The following is a 15,778-nucleotide window of genomic DNA, read 5'->3' as shown; positions in this document are numbered from 1 at the left end:
TGCCTGGAGCAGGGTCTGGCCCACGAGTTGGGGAGTGTTTGGGATGAAAATGGGATTGTTCCAACCCCAGAGTGCTGCAGAGGGTTTTGAGGAGCTCCAGGGGCTCAGAAAAATCTCAGTTTGGTGATTTGCTGCTGTCAGGGGGTGAGTTAAACTCAGAAATCTGCTTTGTAACCCCCAGGAAAAAAGAGCTTGGAACCCTCTTGGCCTCGAGGATTCCTGGGATGATCCTCAGGGATCCCCTCCCAGCCTGAGGGGTTCTGGGGTGGGGCTGAAAAGAGCTTGGAATTTTTTGGGGGAGAGAACATCAGAGCCTGTCAGCTCCTGCAGGGCAGCTCACCTTCCCCTGGAGCATCCCCCGACCTCCCAAACAGTGGGAGAGGGTGGGAAAGGATGGGAAAAAGGTCAGGAAGAGGGTTTGAGGTGTGGAGTTGTGCTTGAGACTGCAGCCAAGGAACTGCTGAGCTCCCAGGGTTATTCCAGGAGGGGCCTGCAGGGTTTGGAGACATCAAAAAACCCTAAAAAAAAAGTTGCTCTGCTTTGGGATAAATTTGGGATCGATGGGAGCCGCTGGGGATGGTGATGCCCAAACATTCCTTGGAGCCAGGGGATGTGGGAATTGTCACCTCCACGGGGTTTGTGTTGGGGGAGATCCTGCAGGAAAAGGGGTTTGGGTGTCTGAACTCCACGCGGGGCCAGGTGTGGGTGCAACATCCAACCCCAGACAGGAAGTGTTGAACCTTCCAGTGCCTCAGCACCTGGCAAAAAAAAAGGGGATTATTCCACTGGAATAAAAACCCAGGAGATTCCCAGGAGCACAGGCTCCCAGTGTCGTTGGTTTTGGTAAGGAAAGGTCTAAAAAGAAGTTTAAAAATCAAGTTTCTTCTGATGCTCAAATAATCCTGAGTGGAGTTGGAACTGGGGGATCTTTAAGGTCCCTTCCAACCCAAACCATCCTGGGATTCTCTGATTCCTTGCCCTGATGGGTGAGGGGTTTTTTTAGGAATTTTTTTAGGAATTGCAGGAGGGAGGAGGAGCTTCCTCAAACCAAAACTGGGAAAACCCTGGGAAAAGGGGGGAATTTGGTGAATCCCTGCTCCCATCGCAGCAGCGATGACGGTCTGGTTGTGGTTTAATTCCTTGTGACTCCTGAACTTTTTAAATTTCTCCTGGATTTCTCACTCCAGCCAAGGCTCAGACACGGAGCTGCTGCAGGGGGGGAGTGGTGGTGTCCGAAATCTGACTGAAAATCAGGGTCTTTAGGTATAAAAAGTATTTTCTGTGGGGCTTTTTTGTTTTCATTCTGATTTCCAGATTTCACCCCCGCGGCGCAGGTGAAATTGCCAGCGATGAATTTGTACAGATCCTTTCCCAAAGTAACTCCCTCCCTCTTATCTCCTCTCACTTACTTTAATACTTTATCCAATAATATTTGAATGATTTAATTTTATTTTAACCGTAGGAATTTCAGAGTTGCAAAGGCTCTTTTTATTGACTCGGACGAGAAAAAAAACCCAAACCCTTGTTGATACCATAAATGCTCATCTTGATCTAGATGGATTTGTTATTTTTGCACCAGAATCCCTAATTTTTTTGCAGTATAAAGTGCACTTTTTTCATAAAAAACCCCCTTGTATTCCTGTCTGATGAGTGTCTTATGGGCGGAAAGGGATTTTCTGCCGAATTTCCAGAGCTGAGGGCGTTAATTCCTCGAGGTATTCGTTGAAACCTGGGACCTGCTTCTTGCTCAGACTTATTTTTGAGACGAAGCAGGGAAGGAAATGCCTCCCCACCGATAGGAATTGAAGATGGGAAATGAAACTTTTTCACTGCCCTTTAGGGAAAAAAAACTCCGTGGCGCTTCAAAATCCACCTTCGGGGTTTGTTTTTTTTCCCCCCCCGATTGCACCAGCCTGTTAAATCACGAAATGTTTACTTCGCTGATCAGGGAGTGCCTTGTCCCGTGCTGGGCTCACGTTTTGGGAGGCAGGATGGTGGTGATGGGGATGGGTTTGTGGGTGGGGAAGAATTTGGGCTAGAAACCCCCTGAATTGATGGGAAATCCCCGTTATTATCCGTGGGTGCTCCTCAGAGACTGCACTGAGCTCCCTGACACACACACAGGCACCTGCCAGAGGGAGCAACACAATTTTCTGTCCCATCCTCGCTCTTGGTTGGGTTTGCCCCAATCCCTGAGGGTTTTGCCGCCTCCCCTTGGGGCGAGGTGTCTGTCCAAACCCTTTCCCAGCCCTGTGTGTCCCTTGTGAAACCACCAGTGTCCCCGTGGGCATCTCAGGTGTCACCTCGTGCTTGTCCAGGACCTCTTGGAGCACCAATCCCCGACCCTTTGGGGCTCCTTGTTGTCTCCGTGTGTTCTTGCAGTGCCTTGTAAATCCCAACAATCCCCAAATCCCCCGAGGGGCTGTGGGGTCGGGGACCAGCGACTGCGCTCCCAGCTTGTACTGCCAGACTGGAACTTTGTAAAACTGAGGATTTAAACCCCTGTTTCAAAGGAAATAAAAGAGTTTAACTCTGACTCCCGCTGTCGCCCTCGTTGGTTTTAAAGGTGGCGGTTGGTCCGAACCTGTTCCCCCCCAGCGCTAAATCGTGTCCCCAAGTGCCACATCCACACCTTTACCCCCTTCCAGGGCTGGAAACTCTGTGCTGGCAGCTTTAAGGCTTCTCCCTCCTTGCTCCTGCTGCCGCTGGTCCTGACTGGGAGCGAACTGGGAGGGCTGGTGCCACCAGATGGTGCTCGGTGTCACCCCGGGGACAGCCCAGGGTGCCAGCCCTCCTCTGCTCCGGCCGAGCCGGGACACGGGGAGGCTCCAACAGCTCCAGCTTGATCCGGGAAATCGGGAGAGTGTGAGCCCTGCACGGATCCGGAGTGACCCAGGACAGCCAGAGGCTGCAACGACTGGACAGCTCCAGCTGGATGCGGGACACCTGGACAGCTCCAAGAGTGGGTCACTGCGTGATTCCAGCTCGATCCAGCACAGCTGGAGGCTACAGACCCTCCACAGCTCCAGCGGGGTCCTGGGGGCTTCTCCTGGTCCCCCACTTCCCTGGTGTGGCAGAGGTGGCAGGACGGGGGATGTCACCGGGAAAGGGACAGCGGCGCAAGCCCGTGTTGGGTGTTGGTGTCACCCCCGAGCCAGCAGCTCCGCGGGATCCAGGGTGGGCAGGGTGGAGTTGGATTGGTTACTGAGGTAATTAAAAATTAAATTACCGAGGTAATTAAAAGCCAAACCAAAGCGGGGGTACCCTGAAGATGGGGCTCAGGGAGGTCACAGCGTGGTCCATGCCCCTGCTCCAGGTGGGTTTTTGTCTGGAGCAAGTGAAAACCTCACTGTTCCTCTGGAATCTCTGCTTTTTCTCTGTCTTTTTTATGCCCTAATTCTAGGATTTCTCTTTTTTTATTTTTTTTTAATTTTTTTTTTTTTTCCTTCCTGAGCTGCCATGGTGATCCTGCTGAGCTCTCCAGCCTTTTCTCGGAGATGGAGCTTTTATTCCACCCACCAGCACCCTCCAGGCACCGGGAAATTCGGGATCTCCCTCCCAGGTGAGCCGGGATTTGAGCTCCTGGGAGCGGCCTGAGCCAAGCCCCGGTGACTTCACTCCCCTGTTAATTCCCTTTATAAGGTGAGAAGCTTTTCCTGCGCCGGTGTTCCCGGGCTGATGTCATGCCTCGGGTAAGTCATGTGCCCCTGAGGTCATTCTACAAACACAACCTTCCGTTGGCGGGGGGACAGATCCAAAGGGGTTTTTTCCCGTGCTGAGGAGGCTCCTCATGGAGCATTCCCTCTTGGATTCCTTGGTGGAGACGCTGAGGTTGATGGAGAAAATCCCTTTGGTGGACTGGCCCCTCAAAGATTTTAATCCTCCCTTCTTCTCCGCTGCCATTCTTTCCTCCTCCCCAGCTCCTCCCGCTTTCCAAGCCCTTCCTAAACGAGGTGGGATTTTTGGGCAGCGTCCATCTGGCAGGCCGCTCGCTCTCTCTCCCTGTTTTCCCAGCTTGAAATCAAAGCCGAGCTCCAGCGAAGGTGCTGCGGGAGGGTTCCCCAGAGCTCCCACCCCAAAAACCTCGCAGCTGCGGCTGCTCACGGGCTGGAATTTCCTGCCCTGGCTGGGTGAGGCGTGTGTGGGCACGTCCCAGGGCAGGATCCGCCGCCTCTCCCCTCCTGGGATGGGGTTTCTGGGGATGGACCCGCTCCCAGCACGGCACAGAATTCCCGGGATGAGCTCCTCACGCTCTGGGCTGAATAATTCCCCATCCCAAAGCTCCTCACCGCGGCTTTCCCCTCCCTGCCCGGATCCGGGAGATGCAGATGGATGTTCTCTGCTGCGGGATGGGATTTTCTTGGCCGCTTCCCAGCCGGCACCACGGCTCCTCCAGCCTGAGGGGAAAAATCCCTCTCCCCGTGCTGCTTCTCTCCAGCTGCTTCCCGCTGCCGGGGATGCTCCGTGCCCTGTGTACACAACCCTTTTCCCGAGTCACGCTCCAGTGACTAATTCCCTCCTGATGGGCACGTGGAGCCTCGTCCGTGTCCGGGTTGGCAAATAAATACATTTATTTCTCCCAGAGGTCGGGCTGACAGCGACTTCCCCCCAGCTCTCCAGCGGATTCCGTCCTCGTTCCTCGTCCGAAATTGTGCTTTGGGCTTCAAAAGTCATCCAGGCTCTTAAAATCCTACGGTTTCAAGGAGGTTTTGGGGTTTGAGGTCTTTCTCTTGTAGCATCTTTCTTGATCTGCAGTTCTGGGATGTGTCCAGGTTGGGTTTGGTTTCCTTCGTCTCCTTTTCCCATCATTTAAAGCGTCCACACTTAAAATCCTGCAGTTTTAAGGAACCTTCTAGGTTGTCCTTCCCTTTTATTGTGTCCTAAAGGGTTTCCTTGGTAAAAGAGATGCTGCTCTGGGATGTGCCCAGGTTGGATTTGGTTCCTTCCATCCGTTTTTTTTTCCCCCTGCTCAGCTTTGGAAAGGTTTTTGGAGGAAGGATTTAGAGCTGATCTGGCTCCCTTGGAGCCTTGAGCTTCACGCCTGGGCTCAGCACCACCATCCCAAGGGATCACAGTGCTCCCAAAAGCCTTGGCCTGGGAATACCTCCTGGATCTGACCCAAAAATGGAGGGAAAGGGCAGTTTTGGCACTTTGGAAGGGCAAGATTGAACAGGAAGATGCTCCCACCGTGGTAAAGCCGCTTTTTAAAGCTGCTTCTCAACAACCATCACACCAATCCTGCTCAGGCTGACCTTGTCCCCTGAATATCCTCATCCTGAGCTGGAAGGAACCCACAAGGATGAGGAAAGCCAGCTCCACGATGCTCTCAAGGGATTCTACTTAATGTCTGTAGTCTGAAAATCCTCCTCAGCAGAGCACAGCCCCTACCTGGCAATGCCTGCCCACAGGAAAGACGCCCCTCGGGAAGCAGAGAGAACATCCCGGTGGCGGGAGGAAGGTGACTGTGGGGCGAGCAGAGGTCTTCCCAAGGCAGATTTCCATTTTTGGTGGTGGGACCAGAGGCATTTCCTGCACTTCCCGGGCTGAGGGGGGGCTGGGAATCCCAGTTAATCATTGACCGCGGGCGCAGGAATGTCTTTGTCCAAGTGGAGCAGAAGTCTCATTTTTGGGAGATGCCGTAAACTCGCAGCAAAGGGAGAAAAATGTGATTCCTGCTGTGACGGGGCAAAAGCTGCTTTTTTTTGTTGTTGTTTTTTGGCTTGCCTGACCCGTCCTGGTTGTCTTTGATTTAAAAACATCCAAAGGTCAGAGCAGCGTCCACTCTGCCGATTCACGGTGACAGCGGCCGGCGCTGGGAAAACACGGGATGCAGCTTCCCAAACATCCCACGCTGGCAGCAGAGGCTGAGCCCTGCCTCCCATCCCTCCGTGCCCCTTTGCAGGCCTGAAACGAGACGGGAATGGGGCAAAACCTCACCCAGGATTCTGCCTCGCTGGGGGATTTCTCATCCCCCAATAATTCCTGGAGCCTCCAGCTCCAACTTCCCCCGAGGGCTGCTTGGAGCTTCACGTGCTGCTCTTCCCTCCTTATCCTTCGGTTGGAAAAAACACCATGGGAAAGCATGAATGGCATTTTTTTTTCCCCCAGGGAATATCCTCCCTGCAGCATCCAGCTTGCTCAGCCTGCGTGGTTTTGGGGAGAACTGAGGTCCTGTGGGATGTGGGAAGAACCTGATCCTCCACTCTCTTGGGCCCAGGGTGATGCCACCAATTCCCAGGGGTCTCTGGGGACTTTTTTTTGGGGGGGGATACTTTGCTCGACAGCTGTGAGGAACTGACAGCCCTGAAATCTGGAAGGCAGAACTTCCCCTCTTGCCAGTTGTGATAAGGAACTCTGCAAAAAAAAACCCAAAAAAACTAACCCCAAAGGTTCTGCCAGCTCGGGCAGCTACAAGGAAGTTCCTGCATTTTGGGGAATTGAAGCCCTCTGGAGCCCCCTGCTCTGTGTCCTTACCATGCTCCCCGGCATCTGGAGAAAGGAAAAACATTATTTGTTTGGAATTATGGAATGGTTTTGTTGGAAGGGACCTTAAAGCCCATCCTGTTCCATCCCTGCCGTGGGCTGGGACACCTTCCACTGTCCCAGAGTGCTCCAAACCCCATCCAGGCTGGCCTTGGACGCTTCCACACCTTTCCAGGCTCAGCAGTGCACAGTCTGAGCTTTTCCTGGGCTTCCCAGAGCTCGATCCTCCACCTCCCCAGCCCCTCTTTCCCTGGGATCAGCAATCCCCTGGGCATCCCTGCTCCAGATCCATGCCATGGGATGGATTAACTGGAGAGGAGCCTTCACCCTGCTGGGAGGAGGCACCGGATTAACCTGACCTTCCACCACTGAATGTGGCCAGGAAGAGCTGAGGAAACGTGGGATGCACGAGTTGCACAATCCCCCTCTTGCAAGGCTGGTGAGGACACTCTGGGACATTTCATCATCACTCACTCAGGATCAGACCAGAGCTCCCAAAATCCCTGTTTTACGGCCCTTCCTGGGCTGTAAATCTCCAGCTTCCACTGCTGGCGCCTTTTTGGTGGGGGGAAAAAACATCCGGCTCCGGCAAACTTTGATGCTCTCGGAGTGCGTCACTCCTGGACACGGGGCTCCCACCCACGGGCAGAAAATCCATTGCAAAAGCAGAACTTCGGGATTTCGGGGTTTCTGCCGGGTCTTGCTCAATGTCAAGAGGTCGGGGGCCTCTTCCTACACCCGGACATGCCAAAGGCTCCGTTTGGCCTCTGGATCAGCACATTTGGCACCCTGGGAGTGGTGGAGGGGGCTGGTGCCTGATGTGGACACGGAGATGTCAGGAGGGGAAGGAATGCTGTGGTGGTTCTCTCCTTTCTCTCCCTCTCCTTTCTTCCCTGGATTTTTGGGGGGATCTGATAAAATCCCTGGGAGAAAGGATCACAGCTGGTTTGGGGCTGTGGGAATTCCCTGTGGGAAGGTACTGCACAGGAGGGGAGTTCATCCCTGCCCAGCTGCTGGAGGGGTGGGAAATGTCCCACTCGTGGCACCCAAAGCCACGTGGGATGAAACCCCCAGAGATAAACCCGAGTTTTCCCCGTGAGCCACACGTGGGATTTCATTCCAAGGTGGATGCTCTGGGGAAGGGAAAAGCAGTAAATGGGGATCTGGGGGGACTTCTGCTCCTCCTCACCCATCCGGCCGCAGGGACAAATCCAGAGCAGGGCAGCGGGGCCAGGCCCGGGCCATCCCCTCCACATGACCCCGCTCATCCTGACAAACTTCCCCTTCCCCGTGTTTTAGGGTGAAACCCTCGATCTCTGCTTTGCCTCAGGCAACCCCTTGAGAAACCGGGTGAGAAAAATCCGGGGCAAGGCTGGAGCCGAGTCCCGAGGAGGAGCAGGGAGGGGGGATGAAGAGCCGTAAATCACGGGGATTAGCGCACGTTCATCCCTGGCGGCAGCACAGCCGAAAACCAGGCGCTTGGATCAGCTTCAGGACATTTTGGGAACGGCCTCGCCTGCCCCGGGGGCCGATCTGCCAGTTACCTCAAGCGACCGGGAGCTTCTCATCCCTCTGCTCACTTTTTTTTTTTTTTTTTTTTTTTTTTTTTTTTTTTTTTTTTTTTTTTTTTAATTATTTTTGGTCCAAACATCCCTGAGGAGAAAGCCGGGAGTGCTTTGCTGACCCCCCGGGGCTCGTTCCCACTTTGAATTTCCTCCTGCCCAGCGCGGCTGTGGTCTGGCACGGCTTATCCCGACACACGTGGCCCCGCTGGACCCGTGCCACCCGCCGTGCCACCGGCTCCATCCCGGCTGCCACCGTTTGGGATGACGTAACCCCGGCCGCGGTTGCCTCAGAAAGATCCAGGCTGGGGATGAACACATCCCTCGGCCGCACCTGTCCGGTGGGACAAGGTCCGGTGCACATCATCCTTCCCCCCGGCTCCGGGACACGCTCCCGCTGGAGCTGCCGCCTCCTCGCCCCATCCCTGCCCCGCCGGGATTTTGGGGAAAGGGTCGGATCAGGGAGTGATAACAGCGACCCGACCCCGCGGGGTGGAGGGCAGGGGAGGTGGCTGAGGATGCCAGGAGGGGAGATCCGTGCTTGGAATGCTGCCTGCAGCGCTCCCGCCTCGCACATCTTCATCTTCATCATCATCATCCCCTCTCCATCACCGCCGGGCGCTGCAGGTGAGGGGGGTTCCCCGAGCCGCCCGATCCCTAGGGAAAACGGGAGGTAAAAGGGAAAATGTTTGCGTCTGAAAAGGAATATTCCCTATTTTTTCTACCTCCGCAGCTGCGAAGCAGCTTAAACATCACCCTGCTCCGGCACCGCCAGAGCTCCCGGTGGAAATCCCAGGCGGAGAGGAGGGATTCCTGCCGGGACCTCTCTCCGGCGTCACTCTCCGGGGAGGGCGGGCAAAGTTCGCTCCTATAAAGTCAGGTCTGGTCCTCTTCATTCATTCCCCCTGGCAGCACCGCCCGCAGCAGCAGCAGCAGCACGTCCAGCCTTTCTTTGCACAAAGAATTGGGAACAAATCCTGCGCCTTGAGAGCCGCCGCTTTCCTGCGGGATGCTGAGGAGAGCGACGGGCGCCGGCGCCGCCCTCACCTGCCTGCAGCTCCTGCTGCTCCTCTCGGCCGCCGATTCCCGGCCCCACTCGTGGGACCGCGACAGGCTGCAGCTGGAAGCCGTCAAAAAGGAGATCCTGGAGCGGCTGGGGATGCCGGCTCCTCCCGTCCTGCGGCGCCAGCTGGACCAGGAGAGCATCCAGAGAGCGCAGCGGCTCTACCAGCAGAAAGTGGCGGAGCTGGCGAGGAACCGGAGCCGGGAGGGGGAGGAAGAGGAGGAATCCAGGAGCCGGAGGCTGCACCGCCTGACCCCCACCTGTAAGTGGCCGTGGCTCGGTGTCATCCCCCGGCTCTCATCCCTCACCCCGGGACACGCGTTTGTCCCGGGTGTCCCCACTCGGGAGTGTCACCTCGCTGCCTGGGGACATGACCGGGCATGCAGCACGGTGGCCGCGCTCATCCTTATCCCGTTCCTTCCTCTGCCCTGGAAGTGGGGAGGAGCCACCGCTGGAGCCCTTTTGCTTAAAACTACACACTAAACAATAATCAGGGGGGTTGGGAGGAAAGCTTTGATCAGCGGCAGTTTGGGGGGCTCGAGGGATTTGGGGGTGAGCAGAAGGGGGGAGGGAGGTGCCACCCCTCCATCCCAACCTTGAGCTCCAGTTTGGGGGTTTATCTGCATCTGAGGGGGGTTAAATAATCAAATTAATTGATATTAACATTTAAATGAAATATTTTAAGTAATTTAAATAATTTAAGTACTTCCCCTCCTGCTGCTTGGGCCGGGAGGGGACAATCGGAGGTGCTCCAATGGGTCCTGGGACACCTCAGGAAAACTGAGACCCTGCAGCCTGAGGGTCCCTGCAGATGGTGGCTGTGAGGACGAGCACTGCAAAGAATTTCCGGCATCCCTCAGTGTGTGGGTGATTCCCTGGGAGGAAAGGCTTGGCTGATCCCAGACTTAGGCTGATGAGGAATTGCTGGCTCTTACATCAGCTGTCCTCTCTGTCCCCGCAGTGTCGCACTGGCTGGACATCCCCGAGGGACACCGGGACGCCCAGGGACACCGGGAGGAGCCCCGCGGTCCCCACCGCTACCACCTCCTGCTGTCCCGCACCGCCGATTTCCACCGGCAGCTCCGCGTGGTGCAGGCGGAGCTCAAACTCTTCAAGCAGCCTCTGTCCCTGCCCGGCGCCTCGGTGCCACCTCGGGTCACCATCTACACCCTGCAGGGGGCTGAGGGGACCCCCCAGCTCCTGCACAGCCAGGAGTTGGACCGGGATTCCCAAAGCCTGGAGCTGACAGGAGCCGTCCAGTCCTGGGTGGCCGGGCCCGAGGCCACGCTGCGCCTGGAGCTGGATTTCACCGCCAACGTCTCGGCAGCCCTGGTCACGTCCTGGGGGGAAACGCCGGTGCTGGAGGTGGAAACCCAGGAGAATCCAGCTCGGGCAGCCAGGAGAGCTCGGGGGCTGGAGGAGGAGTGCGGGAGGAGCGACGGGAGGTGCTGCCTGAAGTCGCTGAAGGTTTCCTTCCACGACATCGGCTGGTCGGACTGGGTCATCGCCCCCAACAGCTACCACATGAGGTTCTGCGAGGGCTCCTGCCCCCACAACTACAAGCCGGCCAGCATGCACGCCCAGATCAAATCCCGGGTGCACTCCCTGTCCAAGGCCGCCCCCCCGCCCTGCTGTGTCCCCGCAGGGTACGACCCCATGGTGCTGATGCACCTGGACAGCGAGGGCAGGCTGGTGTCCAGCCTCTTCGAGGACATGCTGGTCACCAGGTGCCACTGTGCCTGATGACAGCTCCAGCTGGGATGTGGCACCCGGTGGGGCAAAGCCATCCCGACTGCTGGCAGCTCCAGCGTCCCAAAATCCACATCCTGTGGCACCAAGTGATCCCATGCCAGACCTGGATCCACCACTGAGCTCAGACGTGAGGTCTCCGGCATCCGCATCCCAAAATCCAGTTCCTGTGGCACCTAAGGACTCCATTCCAGGCCTGGATCCACCACTGAGCTCAGCCATGGGGTCTCCACCTCCAGCATCTCAAAATCCACATCCTGTGGCACCAAGTGACTCCAGACCTGGCTCTGCCTCCCAGCTCAGCCCCAGCATCTCCAGTTGTGAATCCTTCCCCACAATAACTTTTCCCCCTGTCTCTTCTCTTATTTAAATCCAGAATTTATTGAGCAGGTGGATCCTTCCCACCCAGGAGACCCCCGATGGGCTGGGGTGAGTCCGTGCCCAGGTGTCCATATCCCACTCCAAACCCTCTTATGCTCAAAGACTTATTTATGCAACCCGATTATTTATTTCTAACTTATTTTGTATTTTATAGCAGAATATCCTTTTTTTTTGGGGGGGGAGGTGATGAAAGAGCGAAGGGAGATTTGTGCTTTTTCTATTTTATATATTTCCACAACACCAGAAGGACGTAATAACCGTGAATAAAGTGATTGTAACGGGGATTCTGGCTGCTCCTCCTGCACACCTGGGGGGGGGGGGGTCTCTGAGTGGACCCCTGCTCCTTGGACCCTCAGCTCCCCTGGGGTCTGGCTCCGTGTGGATTTGCTGGAAAATCCTCACGGCTTTCCCTGTGGTTGCGTGTGAGTAACGCCTGGGCACTGCTCCCAGAGACCTTTGAGTTGTTTGTGTCCTTGGGGAGGGAGCTGGGCACAGCCCTGACCCCTGCGAGGGGGGACATCCAGCTGGGGGGTGACCGTGGCCCCGTTTCCAGGTGCCTCCAGCCCCGGGACCTTGTGGGATGGGGGAAACCCCCCTCGGAGGTTGGTGGCACGCAAGGGACGCCCCATGGCTGGCTGGGGTGGCTCTGCTGGTCACAGCCCCTCTCTGTCCCCTCTGCCACCGTGGTCTGGGGGTGTCCTGGGGCTGCCCAGTCCCTCGGCAGCTCCTGGTGGGGATCTGGGTTTGGGGGAGGTGGGGTGTGGGGTCTCTGCTCTTGGGTGGGGGATTTGGGGACCGGGGGGCTGAGGGATGCAGGCGGTGGAGATGGACAGGGACTAGAGGGACCTGGCTCTGGGTCTCTTGGGACCCTCACTTTGGGGACACGAGCTCTGGGGACCTGTCCCTGAGGGTCCTGGTCCCTTGGGACCCCCTGCCCTGGGGACCTGTCCCTGAAGGTCCTGGTCCCTTGGGACCCCCTGCCCTGGGGACCTGTCCCTGAAGGTCCTGGTCCCTTGGGACCCCCTGCCCTTTGGACAAAGGTTTTGGGGACATATCCTTGAGTATCCCGGTCCCTTGGGACTCCCCCACTTTGGGATCACAAGCTCTGGGAGCTCCAGGGACTATCCCCAGAGAAAACCCCAAGTCCTGCCCAGGGCTCCCCACAGACCACGAGCTATGTATGTAATTAGAGATAATTAAACCATTTAATGAGACACAGTGAAGCCTCCCAGGGGCTGAGGGGACACCCATACAAGCCACGGGGTCCCTCTGTGCCCATGGCACCCAACAGCTCGGGGTGTCACCAGGAGGATTTTTTAAAAAAAAGGAACTTTGTTCCCCGAAGTGGCGGATTTAGCAGGAAAAGAGGGCGCAGGTGGCACCGGATGTCCCCAACCGCCAGCACGTCCCCAGGCAGGCAGGCAGGCAGGCAGGCACACATCCCCTGCTCTCCAGTGGCCCAAAAGGGGAAGAGGAAGCCAAGGCCCGTGGTCAGCCCCAGCCCCAGCTCCTCCAGCCAGCCCCAGGAACCCCCGAGCGTGTCCCGGCCCCAAAGCTCCGGTGCCAGCTGCCGGCGGATGTGGCACCGGGCGTCCCCACCGTCGGTGGCCTCAGCCCCGGCAGGAAATGTCAGCTCAGCCCTCACCTCAGCGTGAGAACTGGGCCGAAGGAGGGGACCGGGGGTGTCAAGAAAACCCAAACTCCCCCCTGCAAAAGGAGTTCCCACAGGATGTGCGTGAGAGAACCGCGGGTGACCCCGCACGGCCGTGGGGAATGTCCCCGTCCCCTCCGGGCTGGGGGACAGCCAGGGCAAGGCCGTCAGTGGGGGACAGGGAGTGTCCCCCCAGCCCTCCCGGTGTCCCCCCAGCCCCTCACTGGTCAGGAATGATGTAGACGTCCTCGGTGAGGCCCAGAGTGTTGGCGTAGATGGGCTGGTCCCCGGGATCGGCCGTGCTCTCCAGGAAATAATCCTCATCCACCGGGACCTGCGGGCTGGGGGACATGGGGGGCTCAGTGAGGGAGGGGATGGCAGCGATGGGATGGGCTGGGATGGGCTGGAAAGGATGGGAAAGATGGATGGGATGGGATGGGATGGGATGGGATGGGATGGGATGGGATGGGATGGGATGGGATGGGATGGGATGGGATGGGAAGGATGGGAAAGATGGATGGGATGGGATGGGATGGGATGGGATGGGATGGGATGGGATGGGATGGGATGGGATGGGATGGGATGGGATGGGATGGGATGGCACAGCACAGGAAGGGATGGGATGGGATGGGATGGGATGGGATGGGATGGGATGGGATGGGATGGGATGGAAAAGATGAACAGGATACGATGGCACAGCACGGGCTGGGATGGGATGGCAGATTCAAGCTCAGGATGGAGTGGGACGAGGCGGGACGGGGCGGGAGAACACATCAGGGCACAGCCCAGGAGGGAGAGGATGGAACATTCCCGGGATGTCCCATCCGCTGTGCCGCAGCCTCACCTGTAGCGCTGCTCCCGCCACCCCTGCGCCCATCCCTGCGGGGCTGCCGGGGCCGTGCCGCGGCTCACAAAGACGTTCTCGTAGTCGGGGGCGTCGGTGACATCGGCGACATCGGCCGTGGCGGTCCCGGCGTCCCTGCTGATGTAGCGGGGCTGCCGCAGGTTTCCAGCGGGATCCTGCTTCCCCCTTCCCACGCCGCCCACCGCGGCTCCCGCTCTCCTCCGCCGGTACCAAACCACGGCAGCTCCCGCGGCCACCAGCGCGGCCACCGCGGCCACCGCCCCGGCCACCGCTCCGGCCACCAGCCCCGCGCCGGGCCCGCACTCCCGCCCGTAGAACTCCGTGACGTTTTGGGGACGCTGATGGGATTTGTAGCACTCGCACCGGATCCCCGGGCGGGCGCAGGGGGCCAGGACGGTGCCCAGCACATCGCAGCGGCAGGACACGGACAGGGAGCTCAGCGAGGGCTGGAAGGCGGCGGCGGGCACGGCGGGCAGCGGGTTCCCCTCCAGCCGCAGGGTCCGCAGCGCCGTGGCGTTGGTGAAGAACCCGTCGTGCAGCTCCCGCAGCCGGTTGTCCGCCAGGTCCAGCTCCTCCATCTGGGGCCCGAGGCGGGACCCGGGGCTCAGGACCTCGATGCCGTTGTGCCTCAGCTTCAGCTGCCGGTGCCGGTGGAACGGGCTCCAGTCCAGCTCGGCACATCCGCGGCTCCTGTTGCTCAGGTCCAGCTCCTCGGGAGTGGCCGGCAGCAAGGCCGAGCAGGGGGACGCGGTGGCCGCGGGGGTCGCGGGGCTGGCGGGGGGCAGCAGCGGCAGCAGCAGCAGCAGCGGGGCCGCAGGGAGCCCCATGGTCCCTCCACTGCACCCGGAGCCTGGCGGGGAACAGGAGTCAGGACCCTCCCCATTCCCACCGCATCCCTCCCTCCCAGTACAAACCAGTGCAGCCCAGTCTGGTCCCCACCCAGCTCCTGGGGGTCCCCGCGGGGCATTTCCTGCCCCCCTTCCCCCTCCCAACCACAGCAGCCTGACTCGCCTGCGCTCCGGCCGCTGCTGCCTGGTGTGGGGAAGAGGAACAGGCGGGTCCGGCTGTCCCGTCTCACCCTGTCAGGGCGTAGCCGGCCCCACGGGGGGGGCCAGGGGGGCAGCGCCCCCAAATCAGCCCCCCCTGACCCCTGCCAGAGCCCCCCGGTGCTTTCTTGGGGTGCTGAGCATCCCCCTGGCACTGGCTGAGTGTGTCCCGGTGACCCCGGTGACCCGAGGGCTGGGGGACACATGCGTGGGGCACACAGGGACACTTGTGCTCACAGACCCCCTGCCCCCGGAGGCGCAGGGACCCCCCCGAGTGTGAGGGGACCCCGGGGGCTGGGTGGGAGCCGGGGGACTTTGTGTCCCCTTGCAGAGTGTGTGTCCCCATCCCGGTGTCACCACCCCGTGTCTGCAGCTCCCGCGTGCCCCGAGTGCATCAAGTTCGTGTCCACTCCTCATGTCCCCTCTGGTGTCCATGTCCCCCCACGTCCACTCTGTGCTCCTCCTTGTCCCCCCATGTCACACCGTGTCCCCCCGTGTCACACCGTGTCCGTGTCCGCCCCCTGGTGTCCGAGTCCCTTCGTGACCACCTGCTCACATTCCCGTCCGTCTGTCCCCCCGCCGTGTCCGTGTGTCCCCCCCGTGTCCGTGTCCATCTATGCCCAACCCTCTGCATGTGGCCACCCCGTGGCGTCCAAGTCCTCCTGTCACATCCGTGTCCCTCCGTGTCCCGTGTCTGCGGCCACCTCCTTGTGCCACCTCTCAAAGCCGTGTCCCTCCATGACCATCCTGTCCCCGTCCCCTCGTGTCACTGCCCCTTTAAGTCCACCCTGTCACATCCGTGTCCCTCTGTGTCCCCCGTGTCCCCCTGTGTCCCCCCCCTCCCATGCCCACCCCTTCATGGCCGTATCCACCCTTTCGTGTCCGTGTCCCTCCGTGCCCACTCCCTCGCGTCCGTGTCCACCCCTCCACATGCCCACCCCCTGTATCCCCCGTGTCCGTGACCACCGTGTCCCCTCT

The 15,778-nt window shown here is 58.9% G+C and overlaps 2 protein-coding genes across 6 annotated transcripts; one reads left to right on the top strand and one right to left on the bottom strand.

Moving 5' to 3' along the window:
* The first annotated feature begins 24 nt into the window (after positions 1 to 24).
* Positions 25 to 11,522, top strand: GDF15 (growth differentiation factor 15). 2 transcript variants are annotated; one of them, XM_066205750.1, is made up of 4 exons: positions 25 to 3,562; positions 3,643 to 3,692; positions 8,958 to 9,370; positions 10,070 to 11,522. In XM_066205750.1, exons 3-4 carry the CDS (start codon positions 9,055 to 9,057, stop codon positions 10,849 to 10,851), a joined length of 1,098 nt encoding a protein of 365 aa, XP_066061847.1. In that variant the 5' UTR covers positions 25 to 3,562; positions 3,643 to 3,692; positions 8,958 to 9,054; the 3' UTR covers positions 10,852 to 11,522. The 2 variants fall into 2 exon arrangements, with proteins under 2 accessions (XP_066061847.1, XP_066061848.1); XM_066205751.1 differs by lacking the exons at positions 25 to 3,562; positions 3,643 to 3,692 and having other exon boundaries at positions 8,692 to 9,370.
* Positions 11,523 to 12,424: 902 nt separating this feature from the next.
* Positions 12,425 to 15,250, bottom strand: LRRC25 (leucine rich repeat containing 25). 4 transcript variants are annotated; one of them, XM_066205737.1, is made up of 5 exons: positions 14,766 to 15,250; positions 13,734 to 14,604; positions 13,114 to 13,230; positions 12,884 to 12,945; positions 12,425 to 12,682 (listed from the first exon to the last, which is right to left on the bottom strand). In XM_066205737.1, exons 1-4 carry the CDS (start codon positions 15,004 to 15,006, stop codon positions 12,924 to 12,926), a joined length of 1,251 nt encoding a protein of 416 aa, XP_066061834.1. In that variant the 5' UTR covers positions 15,007 to 15,250; the 3' UTR covers positions 12,425 to 12,682; positions 12,884 to 12,923. The 4 variants fall into 4 exon arrangements, 3 of the variants coding, with proteins under 3 accessions (XP_066061834.1, XP_066061833.1, XP_066061835.1); XR_010724030.1 differs by having other exon boundaries at positions 12,884 to 13,230; XM_066205736.1 differs by having other exon boundaries at positions 12,425 to 12,945.
* Between the last annotated feature and the right edge of the window lie 528 nt (positions 15,251 to 15,778).

This window comes from Chamaea fasciata, unplaced genomic scaffold, assembly GCF_029207755.1.
Source record: "Chamaea fasciata isolate MVZ Bird 193981 ecotype frontalis unplaced genomic scaffold, bChaFas1.0.hap1 SCAF_28, whole genome shotgun sequence".
Classification (NCBI taxonomy): Eukaryota; Metazoa; Chordata; class Aves; order Passeriformes; family Sylviidae; genus Chamaea; species Chamaea fasciata.
This window is presented reverse-complemented; position numbering and strand designations above follow the sequence as displayed.

Excerpts from the sequence above, each read along its gene's own strand:
- GDF15 (XM_066205750.1), top strand. The coding sequence starts at position 9,055 with ATGCTGAGGAGAGCGACGGGCGCCGGCGCCGCCCTCACCTGCCTGCAG. Across the intron at positions 9,371-10,069 it reads GCACCGCCTGACCCCCACCT|TGTCGCACTGGCTGGACATC; the intron begins GTAAGTGGCCGT and ends CTGTCCCCGCAG.
- LRRC25 (XM_066205736.1), bottom strand. The coding sequence starts at position 15,006 with ATGTGTCCCCCAGCCCTCGGGTCACCGGGGTCACCGGGACACACTCAG. Across the intron at positions 14,605-14,765 it reads CAGCAGCGGCCGGAGCGCAG|GCTCCGGGTGCAGTGGAGGG; the intron begins GCGAGTCAGGCT and ends GTTCCCCGCCAG. Across the intron at positions 12,946-13,113 it reads GTCTACATCATTCCTGACCA|GGGGGAGTTTGGGTTTTCTT; the intron begins GTGAGGGGCTGG and ends CTCCTTTTGCAG.